Genomic DNA, 17,587 nt, shown 5'->3' with positions numbered 1-17,587 from the left:
CCAGAATATTGTCTTTTTTCGCAGATTTATTGACGATATTTTCCTATTATGGAGAGGTACACAGGTTGCTTTTGAACAAATGGTCAATGAATTAAATTCACTGGCCAGCCCTATTAGGTTTACCGCCTCTTGTTCATATACAGAAATTTACTTTTTGGATGTCACCCTTATCAACACGGGGACACAGCTGACCACCACACTTTTCCCTAAACCTACTAATCATAATCAGTTGTTACAGGCCACTAGCCATCATCCGCCTGCTTTAAAGGATAGTCTTCCCATTTCACAATACCTTAGGGTAATGAGATTGAATTCAGAAATGACACGCAGAAGTGAACAATGTGATGAGATCACTACACGATTCCAAGAGAGAGGTTACTCAAATAAACAGCTTCGTATTTGTTTACAAAAAGCTGAACAGATGTTTATGGGCACTAGACCCAAGAAACAATCTCAGGAACGTCTAGTTTTTCCCACACAGTTTGACGGAAGTTCATCCCAGATGAGAAAGGCATTACATCGCCACTGGCCTATCGTCCAAACAGACGATAGTCTGCCCTTTGGACAGATGGGAGTACCGATGATGGCCTATAGGAGAGGGGCCAATTTAAAACAAATCCTTATGAGACCTCGAATGTTCCCTGATGAAGCGAAGAGTAAGACCCCCTGGACCTCCTTGATGCAGGCCAAACCGGGGTGCTTCTCATGTGGGGGTTGCACCACATGTAGGTCCATGATTGTGGGACCCACGTTCACCCATCCCCATACAGGAAAAGTGATTAGACTCAAATACCACTTGCATTGCCGCCTTGATTTCGTTATATACATATTAAAATGCCCGTGTGGTTTGTACTATGTTGGACTCACCACACGTGCATTCCGCGATCGGATGGCCAATCACAGGTCATCCATCCATACGGCGATACTCACTGGTCAGACAGACAAGCCGGTAGCACGTCATTTTTTGGAAGCTAGGCATCAAGTGGCAAGCCTTAAGTGCAAGCTCATTGATTGGATTCCTTCGAATCCTACTGGAGGGGATCGCACCTTAGCTCTTCGACAGCGAGAGTGTTATTGGATCCATGCCGTGGATACGGTAGCACCTAGGGGCATTAGAAGATGAATTTTGATTGTCTTTTCTATGCAATGAATGTAAACAGGGTTGGAGCCTGGAGCTCCTATTAATATAGGGATTGATGATTTACCATGCACCCGTAGACCTCACATGCACAGGCATGTGTTTTTAACTTATGTGTCATGGTTTATATGTTGTTATGTATTATGTTTTGATGTTTGGACCTTCTCTGTGATTGTCTCACCGGCCTCTTCGGGACCTACCCCATAGTACAGATCCTGTTTAAAAGTTGAAATGGATATAATATCTACCGTGGAATTTTGACTATTGTGTTTGATGTCTATGTTAAGGATTGGGAACGCCTGATTATAGGTTGACCCATTATTAACGAATATCTTAAGTGTTGTAATGCTATTCTTAATTCCCTACTATTGTGTGTAAGTAGTTTTTCTGTATTTACAGATTTGAAGTACATTTGATTGAGGTGGTCCTGATTGATCAATATATTTATTCAACAATTATTAGAAAGGGAGTAGTGGTGTTTTGCTAAGCATTCCACCACTATATGAGGAGGAACGCATAGCGCTACACTCCCGTATGCTGATACACACGGGAACACTAGTTCACCCATAGTGTCAACAATAGAGACAGACTGTGCGCCGCTGAGCGCGTCCCCGCTGGCCGGCAATGGAATGCGCGACGATGCAGGGTTCGCGCGTCCCCGCTGACGAGCGATGGAACGCATAGTGACGCACTTCCGGGAGTTGACACGCCCGGAAGTGTGATGGATTGAAAGGCGCTTGGTGTACAGCGCCGTTCTGATGAACTGGTTGTCTGCATTTAACTTATGGTAATAACTGCAGTTGTTTAGGGGATCCATGACCTAGTCTAGGGGTGGGCAACATGCGGCCCGCGGGCCGCATGTTGCCCACCCCTAGACTAGGTCTGCCTGGCCCGCTGTCCCCCACCAGTGCGCAATGACAAGCGGGCCGACTGGCTGAGCCGCTTCTCATTGCGCTACAGCAGCTCCGATAGACGCGGTGCCGCTGAGGAAATCCCGGTCACGTCACAGGGGCTGCTGACCGGGATTTCCTTTCCGACGTCTCAGGCGCTGGGCGGTGCGGGGGGCGGATCCACATCAAGAAGAGTGTGGATCTGTACAGTGGCCAGCGGATCTCTCATGCGGGCAGCGTGCAGCGGGAGCTGAGCTCTCCAGCGGGCAGCGGGAGCTGATCTGTCCTTAAAAAAACAACAACTCAAAGGTTGGTAAATTCATAGCTGGCGCTGCCTGTTGAGGGGGGCTGGGGTCCCGAGTAGGGGGAGTAAACAGCAACCTGTGTCCAGGAAGGGAGGGAGTCTGTTGTTTAAAAGCTGCTATATGGGTCCAGGGGAGGGGGGTGGGCGGCATAGAGACTGCCATATAAGTTCATGGGAGGGGGGGGATAGAGAATGCCCGATCCCACCAACTCTGCCGCCAGAGCCCAGACACCACCCCCTCAGGTTCTACTGAGCGTCCCAACAACATGCGCGCAGTTTACAGTGCAGCCTGACCAGTGAACACCCCCTACCCCTGATGGAGTGTGAGCCGCGGGCAATACTGCCCGATCCCCCTGCTGCCGCCGGAGTTAATGGTGAGCCGCGGGCTGTAATGCCCGACCCCCCTTCCCATCCCCATGTCGCTGCTGCAATTTAAAGCCGTCCTCCTGATCTTGAGCATGTGACCCACAGGCTGTAACGCCCGATCCCCCCGCAGCCGCAGGAGTTTACTGTGAGGTTGAGCCGTTATGCCCGAGCCCACTCCCCCTCTCAATACCAGCGCAGCATCTTAAAATCCAACCCACCCCAAAAGCTTATAGTGACCTGTGGGCTGTAATGCCCCACATCCGCCCCCACTCCTCCCTGCCACAACTTAAAGTCCACCCCCACCAAAGCTGACAGAGAGCCATGTCTGTAACGCCCGATTACCCCCCTCCTCTCAAAGTTGTGTGTAAAAGGGGGCTCTGTCTGCCATAATATGTAAAAGGAGGGACTCTGCCTGCCGTAATGTGTAAAAGGGGGCTCTGTCTGCCGTAATGTGTAAAAGGGGGCTCTACCTGCCGTAATGTGTAAAAGGGACCTCTACCTACTGTGCAGAGTAATTTGAATAATAGAGGCTGTTGTGCAGCCTAATATGAATCTGTATTGTTTTGTGGCCACGCTCCTTCCCCATGAAGCCACACCCCTATATTTTTGGCACATGCCTATGGCGGCCCTCGAATACTCATTGGAAAGTGTTAAGTGGCCCTTCAGCTGAAATAATTGCCCACCCCTGACCTAGTCTCTTGTTTAAGGGATGGTAAAAAGTAGTTATTTGGAGTTTGCTTTACCGATAACAGCAACTTCCGGTAACTGGGAGCACTTCCAGTCCGGGGAGCTTAAATAGAGTTCACAGACAGTGAGGCAGCATGCAGCAGTGCGTGCCAGCGGCTCCTGTCAGATGTGAGTACTTATATGCGTTTTTTATCCCTGAGTGAGGTTTCCATGATTGTAAATGTGATACTAGATACCTAAGCTACTGTTGTTTGTACAGATCGCTACTTGTAGCTGGACGGCTATAGTCGTTAGCCTCCCCACTGAAGCTGCTGCATCCATGCATCTAGGCCACCTGAGCCAGGTATTCTAAATAGCTTGGTATCACCATTAATTCTGTTGAATATGGTTAGATAGGTATTGGTTTGTAAATCATACACGGACTTATGGCAATATGTATTGGTTCTTTTTTCACAGTATGGATTTTTTACAAGTATGATTTTAAAATCATGTGACTTTGTGACCCTTGCAAGAGCTTGTGAATAACAGTAGGTCCTCAAGGTATTTGTGGACACACTTCATCTGTACACCTTTACTGAATGTTTTCATCACCTTTATGGTGGAAATTGGTGGCGGGTCTGTTTCTGTGAATTGGCCCCTATAGGGGCCGGTGAGTCTTACCGTTTGTAATTGTTATTACTGTCTATTTGCAGATTAAACTCATTTGTCAAAAGCATTGAATATGTGACATATTACATCACCTGTCTTGATAAAGGCCTGTGACCAGACCGAAACGTCGACAATAAAATAATGGTGATCTAAATGAGAAGCTGATACGAGAGTTTTCCTTGTGAGAGTGCACCTCCAAATCTTTGGAACTTTTGCGGTGTGTGTATATATATATATATATATATATAAAACAATCTATATAAAACAATCACAATAGGCCGGCACTCCGTTCAATAATACCACATGCTCTGATGCAGCAATCCAAAGCATCCATAACTCCCCAAAGAGATAGGTACTCGGAGAAAGCGATGTAGCAAAAAAAGTGTATTCAGGTCAAGTACTTTCGAGGTATCCACCCCATCCTCAGGACCACACTTGACAATAAAATATCAGCAACAGTGCAATGCCGCACTTACCCAGCTTAACTCTCCTCAGTCATGCCGCCAGACACCGCAGGATCCGCAATCTGCTGACTGGAAGTCTCACATCGTGACGCACCTCCGGAGGAAGCTCACAGTGTTGCCCCGGTGACCGCAAGCATGCGTTCCACCTGGGTGCTGATGCGTTCTAGCTCTGTCCTCTCCCCTGTCAGCAGCTCCAGCGGTCCCAGGTCACCCAGAAATCTCTGTAGGCATGGCCACTATAAAACACAGACAGAATATACAATGTAAGAACATACATAACCACAATGGAAACATGATGACGAATAACAATACATAAACAGACACATATCAATGTATACTACTAATAGAACATATTAATTCAGAGAATTCCAGTTAATTTTATCATTGTGGCCTGCTGGTATAATAGTTCCTAGCCTCACTATCTACCTTGATTCCTTAATCAACAGCTTTAGCTCTGTCACCTCCCCTGAGAGATGCAGGCACATAGTCGATCATAAAGAGCGTTTATGGCGTTATGGCCTATTGTTTGCTCAGATAAGGAATTGCCCATGTTCAGTAAACTCAGACCTGTGGCTGCATTTAGACGTGGCACTACCTTGCGGGATAGTCTAATGCATTCGGATATCTCTGGGCGTAATGAGCCAGTAGTGCCTAATGTGTATAGAAAACCGCCCGGTTGTTATAGCTGTAATGGTTGCACTACCTGCAAGTTCATGGTGCCATGTAAGAAATGTAAACATCCCCATTCAGATAAGGTCTTTGATATTCGACATGTCTTAACATGCAATACGTCGTTTGTGGTTTACGTGGTGGTCTGTCCTTGTGGTTTACACTATGTGGGGCAGACCACACGTAAATGTAAAGAGCGTATGAATGCGCATAGATCTGCGCTAAGGTTGATCTTCAATGGTAAGGACGTGGCCCAACAAGTGGCCCGCCATTATTTGGAATATAAGCACCCCCAAGATTCGATAAAATACTTTATGATCGACCATGTGCCTGCATCTCTCAGGGGAGGTGACAGAGCTAAAGCTCTGTTGATTAAGGAATCAAGGTGGATAGTGAGGCTAGGTACTATTATACCTAACTATATAATGATAAAATTAACTGGAATTCTCTGAATTAATATGTTCTATTAGTAGTATACATTGATATGTGTCTGTTTATGTATTGTTATTCATCATCATGTTTCCATTGTGGTTATGTATGTTCTTACTTTGTATATTCTGTCTGTGTTTTATAGTGGCCATGCCTACAGAGATTTCTGGGTGACCTGGGACCGCTGGAGCTGCTGACAGGGGAGAGGACAGAGCTAGAACGCATCAGCACCCAGGTGGAACGCATGCTTGCGGTCACCGGGGCAACGCTGTGAGCTTCCTCCGGAGGTGCGTCACGATGTGAGACTTCCAGTCAGCAGATTGCGGAGCCTGCGGTGTCTGGTGGCATGACTGAGGAGATTTAAGCTGGGTAAGTGCGGCATTGCACTGTTGCTGATATTTTATTTTCAAGTGTGGTCCTGAGGATGGGGTGGATACCTCGAAAGTACTTGACCTGAATACACTTTTTTTGCCACATCGCTTTCTCCGAGTACCTATCTCTTTGGGGAATTATGGATGCTTTGGATTGCTGCATCAGAGCATGGATTTAATCCCCTGCTGTATTGTTCTCTCTGTATTGTATTGCAGCTGAGAACAATAGACGAAAGGTTATGCTAATAAACCATGGTGCACCTAGGTGCAGCAGAGAAGCCAAGATGAGCGTGGCTCCATCTGTATATACTGTATATATAAGCAGATAAAGAGGAAGAGTATACTTAACAAATGTTAGACTTCAACGATCCCTGTGGGGCCCTATCTGTCTAACTCACGGACATTGAAGTATGTGGACTGGCCACTGAACATCTGCATCCATATCAACTCCGATAACAAATAGGCCACGATATGTTGCACATCAAAACCTTATATCCCTCTTGAGATTAGAGGTGTTGTCTCCCCAAAAATGTACTGTATAGAAACTATATAACATCCATACATTGATCCTCTACTTTATTAGCGTTAGAGGGCAGCATTGCTCCATTTATGATTATGACTAAACAGCATGACTATTACCTGTTCTCAAGACCAAGCGTGTTATGAGGACCACCTTTCTACGCACTCAGCAATACTTAAACCCTATAAAACCTATTTGTGCATGTCAGTCTGAACAGGACCCATGTGAACAAGGAAAATGTTCTCTACACATCTTACAACATGCAGCCTTATACTGACTATCATAGTGTGGGACAAAGGGCCTAATTCAGTTGTGGTTGGAGTTGCTATCACTGTTGCTTCCTTGGCAGGGGTGATAGCGCTGTATGGTGATGCTGCAGGGGGCATCTATTACAAGCAGACACCTTCTGCTGCAGTAGTGACCCAAGCAACATCCTAGGATGCTGCACTGGATCACTCAGTCACCATCAGTCAGTTTATGGCACATTTGGTGCGGCACAAGCCACCCGTCGCAGAGGCTAGGAAATCTCCATCCTACTATGGAGAACCTTGACCTCTTCCCACCCCCTAAACGGCTGTGACATGTCTCTGTTTTCACAAACATCGCAAGACCCATTCATGCATGTGCAGTACAGGTCTTGTGCATGCGCAAAGTACCAAACATAGGTACTTTGTGCATGATAGCGCAGGAATGACCGCATCTGAATGACCCCTAAGGGTCACATGAATTTTAACATTAACCCAACTGGTTACAATGGCTTCAAAGAGAAAAGCATACATATGATATCCCCTACCCCAGTTCTCAATAAATAAAATGTAAAACCATACATAATCCACCACAGTAAATGAAAATGATGTTAACAGTTTCCAAAAAAGTTTTGTAGATTTCCTACTAATGAGTAAAGCAATGATATTCCTATATATTTTGTCAAAACTGTTTTCTTGTAAAAATAGAAATTTAATACCTAACCGGTAATTCCTTTTTCCTAGTCCGTAGTGGATATTGGGGTTCTGTACTTTAGTACCATGGGGTATAGATCAGGTCCACTGGAGCCTGGCACTTTAAAACTTTTAGTGTGTGTATGTGTGTGCTGGCTCCTCCCCTCTGTGCCCAAGGAGACGGACATAAAATGAGAGAACAAAACCATAATGAAAGGAGGGCGCTAACCGGAACAGAGGATAGCAACACCAAACTAACCCGGATAGCACAGCTATCCCAACAATATAACGGGACCACAACATCGGTCTAACTAAATACTTACACAGGTAAGCAGGAACGAAGCACTGAGGCGGGCGCCCAGTATCCACTACGGACTAGGAGAAAAGGAATTACCGGTAGGTATTAAATTCCTATTTTCTCTTACGTCCTAGTGGATACTGGGGTTCTGTACTTTTGTACCATGGGGAAGCCCCAAAGCTCCCAAACGGATGGGAGAGTGCTGAGACCCCTGCAAAACTGCCTGACCAAACTGTAGGTCATTCTTGGCCAAGGTATCGAACCTATAGAATTATACAAAGATGCTCAAACCAGACCAAGGACCTCATTCCGAGTTGATCGCACCAAGCAACTTTTTGCTGCTGGTGCGATCAACTAATCTCCGCCTATGGGGGAGTGTATTTTAGCATAGCAGGGCTGCGATCACTTCACACAAATTAAGACCAGCCCTGAACATACTTACCCTGACTATTGTCGCCGGGCAACGATGCGAGTGCGCAATGCGCGCGCCGCGCATGCGCATTCCAGACCCGATCGCACCGCTGCAAAAAAGTGCAGCGTGCGATCGGGTCGGAATGAGGGCCCAAGTTGCAGCTCGGCACAACTGTAGTGCAGAAACACCCCGGGCAGCCGCCAAGGAAGAGCACACCGACCTCGTCAAGTGGGCCTGAATAGATGTCAGCAAAGGCAGAGCCGCTGAAGTATAGGCCTGTTGAACGGTCAACCTAAGCCAACGAGCAATAGATTGCTTAGAAGCCGGCCGAACAATTTTGGAGGCATCATAAAGGACAAACAGCGAGTCAGATTTCCGATGATGGGCCGTCTGTTTGACATAACACTTCAGAGCCCTGACCACGTCCAAGGACTCAGGACCAACGGAAGCGTCAAACAACACTGAAACCACAATAGGCTGATTCACATGAAAAGCTGACACCGCCTTCGGCAAAAACTCAGGACGGGTCCTAAGGTCCGCCCTGTCTTCATGAAAAATCAAATAAGGACTGTTGCAGGACAAGGCCCCTAATTCAGTGACACGCCTGGCTGACGCCAATGCCAATAACATCACCGTCTTCAAGGTGAGAAATCTACTCCAACCCTGTGTAAGGGTTCAAACCAATCCGATTGGAGAAAAGACAACCACATTGAGGTCCCACGGAGCCGTAGGAGGTACAAAGGGCAGATGCATATGAAGAACACCCTTCAGGAACGTCTGTACTTCAGGCAACATGGCAAACTGTTTCTGGAAGAAAATAGAGAGCGCTGAAATCTGAACTTTGATGGAGCCTAAGCGTAGGCCCATATCCACTCCCGCTTTCAGGAAAAGTAGAAAACGACCAATTCTAAATTCCACAGGAGGAACCTTTCTACTTTCACACCAGGAAACATACTTTTCCAGATACAATAATAATGCTTTGACGTTACCATCTTCCTGGCCTGGACCATGGTGGAAATAACCCGGGAGGGAAGACCTTTTCTTGCTAGAATCTCCGTCACAACTTCCAGGCCGTCAAATGTAGCCGCTGTAACTCTGGACAGATGACCGGACCTTGCTGAAGAAGATCGTCTTGGAGTAGCAGAGGCCAGGGATCCTCCAGAGCCATGGCCAGGAGGTCCAAGCACCACGCCCGTCGAGGCCAATCCGGGGCAATGAGAATTGCCAGAATGCATTCCGGTACATCCATGGTGTCGTCAGCACATCCACTGCTATGGCCTACTGATCCCTCGTTCTGGAACAGTAACAGTATAGCTTCTTGTTGAGACGAGAAGCCATCAGATCTATCTGCGACAGCCCCACCAGTGGATTAACTGTTGAAACACCTGGGGAGTCAGGTCCCATTCCCATGGATGGAGGTCGTGCCTGCTGAGGAAGTCTGCTTCCCCATTGTCGACTCCTGGAATGAATATGGCTGAGATGGCCCTTGCGTTGGCCTCCACCCAGAGAAGGATTTTTGACACCTCTCGCATCGCCGCTCTTCGTCTTGTTCCCTCTTGTCGGTATATGTATGCCACCGCCGTGGCATTGTCCGATTGAACCTGGATCGCCTGACCCTTCAGGGTGGGAGGCTTGTAGAAAAGCATTGTAAACTCCCCTGAGTTCCAGGATACTTATCGGTAAAGTCGATTCCAGAACTGACCACAACCTTTGGAACTGGGCGCCTTGGATCATCGCTCCCCAACCCCGGAGACTGGCGTCCATTGTCAGTAGAATCCATGGGTGGATCAGAATCAGAATCAGCTTTATTGGCCAGGTATACTTGCGTATACTAGGAATTTGTCTTCGGTTTGCTATACAACAGCCAAGTAGGTAACAGGTAAGCAGGTGTGTGTGTGTGTGTGTGTGTGTGTGTGTGGGGGGGGGGGAAGTAAAGTTACACAGATAGGTATACCGTAGGAACACAAGTTAGTTACATGTACGTCTAGTCAGTCAATGTTCAGGAGTTCAGCAGGCGGACCACTTGGGGAAAGAAACTTTTGAGGCTTCTGGTGGATCTGGCGGGGACAGCCCTGTAACGCCTGCCTGAAGGAAGCAAGTTAAACATGCTGTGGCCGGGGTGTAGCTGGTCTTTTACTATCTTCATTGCCCGCTTTTTTGCTCTGGACAAGTACAGGTCCTGGACTGAGGGAAGGTCGGCCCCGATGATCTTCTCTGCGGTTCTGACCACCTTTTGGAGCCTGCATCTGTCCCTCGCGCTGGCGGAGCTGTACCATACGAGTATCGGGGAGCACAGTACCGACTCCACAATCGCGGAGTAGAAGAGGAGCAGAAGCTTCTGTGGGATGTTGAACTTCCTTAGTTGCCTGAGGAAGAACAACCTCTGCTGCGCTTTCCCAACAGTGGCGTCAGCGTTGGACCCCCATATAAGGTCCCGGGAGATTGTGGTCCCTAGAAACTTGAAGGAGTCCACTAGCGATACCACACTGTCAGCAATCGTTAGCGGAGGTGCACTAGATGACTTCTTCCTGAAGTCCACTATCATCTCGACAGTTTTGAGGGGGTTGAGCTCGAGGTTGTTGTGGATGCACCACTGGGGTCTACTTCCCATCTATAGGCCGATTCGTCCCCATCCTTGATGAGGCCGATGACGGTGGTGTCATCGGCGAATTTGATGATCCTTACTGATTGCGCCTCTGAGGTACAGTCATTTGTGTACAGGGAGAAGAGCAGGGGTGAGAGGACACAGCCCTGAGGGGCCCCTGTACTAATGGACCGCGCTTGAGAGGTGAATTCCCCCGCTTTCACCACCTGTGTCCTATCTGTCAGGAAGTCTATTATCCAGGAACAGGTAGCTTCTGGGACCCCTAGGCGAAGTAATTTGGGGTGGAGGATGCTGGGGACGATTGTATTGAAGGCCGAGCTGAAATCGACAAACATGACCCTCGCGTAGGTACCGGGAATGTCTAGGTGCTGTAGAATGTAGTGCAGGCCCAGGTTGACTGCATCCTCGACACACCGATTCGAGTGATAGGCGAACTGCAGGGGGTCCAGTTGGGGGCCAGTCACAGTTTTCAGGTGATTCAAAACCAGACGCACGAACGTTTTCATGACCACAGACGTCAGTGCTATCGGCCTGTAGTCGTTCAGGTTCGTGATAGTGGGTTTCTTGGGGACCGGGACTATAGTAGACCTTTTGAGGCAGGAAGGGACTTTCTGTAGCTCCAGCGATTTATTGAAGATCTTGGTGAATATGGGGGCGAGCTGATCCGCACATGCTCTTAGGGCAGATGGTGACACTCCGTCAGGACCCGGAGCTTTCCTGGTTTTGGCCCTTTTGAACAATGCCTCCACTTCTTCTTGGGTGACTTGCAGTGCCTGGGGTTGGCCGTCGGTGTTCGGGGCATCGTAGAGGTGATTGTTTGGGTTGCAGGGGACTTCTTTTGTGAACCTGCAATAAAAGTGGTTCAGTTCATCTGCAAGGTCTTGGTGCATGGCGGTGGACTTTGATGTTTTCCTATAGTTGATTATGGATTGCATTCCTTTCCATACAGATACAGGGTCATTGGTGGAGAGATACTTTGTCAGCTTGTCCGAGAACCGCTTTTTTGCTAGCCTGATTCCTTTAGTCAGAGAGTTCCTAGTACGGTTGTATAGTGCTCTGTCACCTATTGAAACATCTGCCCTCTATCAGGTGAGGAAGTTGAAGCCACCATAATAGAGAAATCCAGGCTTTCGGAGAGAGGGTCACTTCCTGATGCATATGCAGGTGAGAACCCAACCACTTGTCCAGCAGATCCAGTTGAAATGGCCAGGCATGAAACCTGCCGTATTGGATTGCCTGTAAGCAGCCACCATCAGTAATCTGATGCAAAGATGGATAGACACCCTGCGAGGACTGAGTACTGAGCAGACCAAAGCCTGGATAGCCGAAGCCTTGTCCATCGTGAGAAACACCTTTGGAGATACCGTGTCCAGTATCATTCCCAGGAACTGAAGAGTTCCAGGTGAGATTTCTGGAAATTTAGGATTTACCCATGATCCGTGAGAAGGTGAGTTGTCAAATCGATGCAGTGTTGCAGACGTTCCCTGGACACATCCTTGATTAGGAGATCGTCCAAATAGGGGACTATATTTACTCCCATCATGCGCAGCTGCAGCATCATCTCTGCCATGACCTTGGTGAAGACCCTCGGAGCTGTGGATAATCCAAAGGGTAAGGCCTGAAACTGGAAATGGTCATCCAATATGGCGAACCTGAGGTAAGCCTGATAAGGAGGCCACAAAGGAATATGAAGATAAGCATCCTTGACATCCAGAGACACCAAGAACTCCCCCTCCTCCAGAGCGGACACCACCACCCTCAGGAACTCCATCTTGAATTTGAACACCCGCAGATACGGGTTGAGAGACTTCAGATTCAAGATGGGGCGCACCGAACCGTCTTGTTTGGGAACGACAAAAAGACTGGAGTAAAAACCCCTGTTGCGTAACGGAGGAGGCACCAGAACTACCACCCCTGTCTGCAAAAGTTTTTGAATATCCTCTTGCAAGGTAACTTTTGCTGCTGGTAAAGCTGGTAAGACTGACTTAAAAACCAGTGAGGAGGTAGTGTTTGGAATTCCAGACGATATCCATGGGAAATGAGATACCTCACTAAAGGATCCTGGCAGGACTCCGCCCACACGTGGGCGAAGTGTTGAAGGCGAGCACCTACCTGAAAGTCGCCCTGTTGCTGGGGCCAACCGTCACGAGGAAAGTTTAGCGGCAGGGGATCCGGTGGTCTGATCCAGGGAGACATCAGGTGCATGTTTACGGGACTTACCACGAGATCCTCTGGAAGTGGTGGAGACCCCTCGGCCCTGCCTCTGAACCTTGCCAAACAAAAGGACTGCAAGGAGGGTCCGGTGTAAGAATGTCAAGCAGGTGGCGCAGCCGACGGCAGATAGGTAGACTTACCCGCCGTTGCCTGGGAGAGCCACTTATTCACTTTGTCTCCAAACAAGGCATCACCTGTAAAGGGAAGATTTTCTACACCCTTTTTGGAATCAGCGTTCACCGCCCATTAACGTAACCACAGAGCTCTGCGCGCTGAGACTGCCATAGCAGTAGTGCGGCCATTAATCTTACACAACTCCTTTATAGCCTCGCTCATAAAATTGACAGCATCCAGTATATGTTGCAGCAGGGTAACTACCTCATCCCGGGGCAGAGTGTCTAAACCATCAATAACAATATCAGACCACTTTACAACAGCCTTGGAGATCCACCCGCAAACTATTGTGGGGCACTGTGCTGCGCCTGCTACCGTATAAATGGCCTTGAGCGTTGTCTCAATTTTACGGTCAGCAGGTTCCTTCAGGAATATAGCCCCAGGGACAGGCAGTACCAATTATTTGACAGTCTGGATACAGAGGTGTTGATCGAGGGGTTTTCCCAGACCTTCCTATCCTCAGCTGGAAGGGGAAAGATACATAAAAAACTGGGGGGGATTCCCAGACCTTCCTATCCTCAGCTGGAAGGGGAAAGGTACATAAAAACCTCTGAGGAATTTAAAAAAATTTTAATCAGGGTTTAACCAAGCCTCCCTGGTTAGGGAGTTTAACTCCTTAGACACCGGAAAAGTAGCTGAACTCTTGGGTCTTACATTAAAGTATAACTCCTTATCTGGTTCCACCTCCGGTATGTGAAGGACCTCTCTTATGGCAAAAATGAGGGCCTCCACCCCAGGGGACAGAGAGCTGTCCTCGTCCATATCATCATCATCATCCACATCTGGCTGATCAGGACCAGAATCGGACTGTAAAACCTCTGGCAGTGAGCGTTTGTGTGAAGCCACTAGAGGGGGCTGCAAAGCCTTCCTGGAATCTGCTGCCTTAGCTACACAATCAATTGAGTGTTTTAACACCTGTCTCTCCCTTTTAGCAGCAGCTAGTTCAGAATTGACATTGTGAATCATGCTCTTAAAGCTGTCCAACCAGTCAGGTGCCTGTGAGCCGGGCCCTTGACGAGACAAGTAACATTGCTCACACATGACTGACCCCGCTGAAGACGGGGTAGAATTACAAGCAACACACATAACCAAGTCTTCAGACATAATACAGCAAATTACAGTGCAGCCTTTTGCCCAACACCCCACACAGACCCTAGAGAGCTATTTGGAGTGACACTGAGGAGCGGACCCAGCACACAGAACACAGCAGCACAATGTGTAGAAAACACTGTATGTAAATTTAAAATCAGTCCAGCGGTTTACCGCTTGCTTGCTCCCCCCTGTCTATGACCCCCTGGTACCAGTTCAGACAGTCTGTAACAGCGTGGGTCCTGGAGGAGAAGCGTGCATGCAGCCTTGATGATCCGCAGCAGCAGGAAAATGGCGCCTTCACAACGCTGGTCACGATCCAGGACGCCCCGCCCCTTGCAATGGCGTGCGGTCTCTGAAAAGATTATACTGCCCACAAGTGTAAAACACCATGGAAATGTCAGTTACAGTCCACACAAAGCCTTAGCTGACAGTGAGCACTGCGGGGCAATAGCCCTGAGCCAGTTCCGTCCGCGGGGGGCACCGCAGCTCCGGGCCCGTGACCGCCGTGTAACATGGCGCCAAGCTGCAACTGGGACCTGCTAGCCGGGACCCCGGTGTAACACTCACCGCACCTGGTCTTCGGCATCTGTTTGAGGGTGGCGGCTAGCTGCTGGCGTGGGCACACATACTGACGATGAGTGATCAGCACCTCAGGAGCTCAGTGTTCTGTCAGCTGGGATTACGAACCATTAACCCTCAGTAGGTTGGTTCGGTCCCTCCTCTAAGTCTCACAAAGCAGGTAGTCTGTCTGCCAAGCAGAGCTACCTGTAAACAACAAACTAAATTAAAATTAAAAGAAAAATCTCTGGAGCTCCAGAGAAATACACCTGGCTCCTTGGGCACATTTTTCTAAACTGAGTCTGGTAGGAAGGGCATAGAGGCAAGGAGCCAGCACACACATACACACACTAAAAATTTTAGTGTGCCAGGCTCCAGTGGATCCGATCTATACCCCATGGTACTAAAGTACAGAACCCCAGTATCCACTAGGACGTAAGAGAAAACTATCTATACTTTTTTCTAAATGTTTCTGCTCTGAATACACTTCATTTTTAATATTCATTTGTTTCAATTTTAACAGTGAAAGATCCAGGTGCACACTTAGGGGGAATTCCTGTTGCCCAGAAACCACACCTACATAATTTTTTTTACTTCAGATTAACCTCATTAATGTAGCGGGTGTGGATCATAGGGTCGACCACAATTATGTCGACAGTCATTAGGTCGACCACTATTGGTCGACGGTGACTAGGTTGACCGCTATTGGTCGACGGTGACCAGGTCGACACCTGGAGTATGTCGACACAGTCATTAAGTCGACATGAACAAGGTCGATATGGAAAAAGGTCGACATGAGGTTTTTTCTTCTTCATTTTTTTGGGTGTCGTTTTCTTCGTAAAGTGACCGGGAACCCCAATTGGTGCGCCCTGTCCCCTCACATGGCTCTCTTCACTCACCATGCTTCGGGCAAGGTGCCTCGCTTCGTTACCGCTGCACTCGGCACAGGTTACTATTCCCAATTGTAGTCCACGTGGATCGCAGAAGTATGAAAGTTTAAAAACTAAAAAAATGTGAAAACCTCATGTCGACTCTTTTTCATGTCGACCTAGTACATGTTGACCTATAGACCATGTCGACCTAATGCATGACGACCAATAGTGGTCGACATAATGACTATTGACCTAAGTGTGCTCGACCTAGAGACCGGATACCAATGTGGCATAGATAATAAAAGCAACATTGGGGAGGAGGGGGATTGGGACATTGTGGGCACGCCTTCATCATATGTCCCACTGTACCAGGATGGTCTTGCAGTACCGGGGCATGGCCATGAATCCCACCCCTATTTTTTGTCAAATTAAAGGCAAGCCCAGCGCTTCACAATCTGCTGGGCTGCCCTCTGTCCTTCTCCCTAGTGTATGTATGCCAAATGCATGTGCCCCAGCTTCCATTCATCAGCAGGTGAGAAGGAGACTTCCAAACCTTGCCTTGCCCCTAAGGGACTATGCAGGTGGAACATTGGGACTGTGCCTGAAAAAAGGCACTGTTCCACCAAAGTCAACAAATTGTTGAGTTGCTTATGTCCCTGTGGAACGCCCTAATTTCTTTCTACTGTTGTCAAGCATTGCCCAAAGGTATGAGGATTGTGTACAACCCTACCCCGGAAAGGCGCAGCATCCCAGCCCTGCACAACTCTTTGAGGCAGGCAGCAGAAAAACAATGAATCATGTAAACTGACCAGGGGAGCAGAGGCCTGCCAGGGAGTCATAATCTACCTGTCATGCCTGTGGAGTCTGCTATGTGTGCATGTGTGGTATAGCGATCCTAGGGCTGCTGTTAGAGCAGGGGAGTGGTTTCCCATTGAAGGTGCTGTATCTGCTAAATGCAGTCTGAACTGTCAGTCCCACAGTGAGAAAACACTTCCCCCTCGGACTGCCAGTCCAGCTGTGATAAGCAGGGAGCCCTTCCAATGAGAAGCCACTGCTAGGCAGTCTGTTACTGGGGTGTCAGATTTGACTGCTGCAGCCTCTTGGTAAAATCCACCACTATTTGTTAGTAATAATCATTTAACCATTTTCTTGTAACAGTGCTATTATTTTATCATTGCAGTGCTCCTACATACCTGAGTGCAAGGAGAACTACACAGAGGTGGCACTGCATGTACAAGAGGTTCAGGGAAAATTCAATCAGTCCTCTTCATTTACTTGTTACTTTGACCCCAAGGGGAGACAGAAGAGTATTATTTTGATAAGAAAATTTGGACCACAAAAGATGATCTTGTGTTTCTTCTGGCCAACATCCATGTTTACAGTTGGACTTTGCGTAGTTATTATTGTAAAAATAAGTCAGTATTTTGCCATGATTTCTGTGCAGAACAACAAAGCAAACACTTGATTTTGTCAAAAAACATATTTCCTTTCTACACATGCTCTAAATCCAGAGGTATCTGGTGCGGAACACTTATGTATAGTATATCTGTTTCATTAGAATGAACACAGTTTTACAGCTACAGTAAATGGCAAAAACCCATATAGTAAGAACAATGTGAAGCATTCACCTTACAGGACCTATGCATTACACTTGATGGGACACTATATAATAATATACAGTCACTGTTTCACAAATACACATTTTGTTAATAAAAAAGTGTACATACAGTGTGAGACCATCTGCAGAATGTACAGACACGTTTCCATCCTGGGGTTGTTACTACATGGGACATACAGTATACTGCAGATTTCTATGTGGTTAGTGAACTCATAATCTGCAGATAGTAAGTACCAACAGGAATAAGATATTATGCACAGTATGAGTTTTCAGAATGATGTTAAAGTATATGAAGCGCCTGTAGTTAGATACAGGCAGGG

At 47.7% G+C, this 17,587-nt stretch overlaps 1 protein-coding gene across 3 annotated transcripts in view; it reads left to right on the top strand.

Moving 5' to 3' along the window:
* Window positions 1-17,378, top strand: part of KCNMB1 (potassium calcium-activated channel subfamily M regulatory beta subunit 1) — a 228,576-nt gene extending 211,198 nt beyond the window's left edge. For 2 of the 3 annotated variants that reach the window (XM_063928307.1, XM_063928308.1), the window contains exon 4: window positions 16,830-17,378. In XM_063928307.1, the coding sequence (XP_063784377.1) occupies window positions 16,830-17,114 (285 nt within the window). In that variant the 3' untranslated portion in view covers window positions 17,115-17,378. Of the gene's footprint in view, window positions 1-5,740; window positions 5,933-16,829 lie in introns of those variants that run through there. The other variant, XM_063928309.1, reaches the window with a different exon arrangement.
* The last annotated feature ends 209 nt before the right edge of the window (window positions 17,379-17,587 follow it).

This window comes from Pseudophryne corroboree, chromosome 6, assembly GCF_028390025.1.
Source record: "Pseudophryne corroboree isolate aPseCor3 chromosome 6, aPseCor3.hap2, whole genome shotgun sequence".
NCBI classification, from domain to species: Eukaryota; Metazoa; Chordata; class Amphibia; order Anura; family Myobatrachidae; genus Pseudophryne; species Pseudophryne corroboree.
This window is presented reverse-complemented; position numbering and strand designations above follow the sequence as displayed.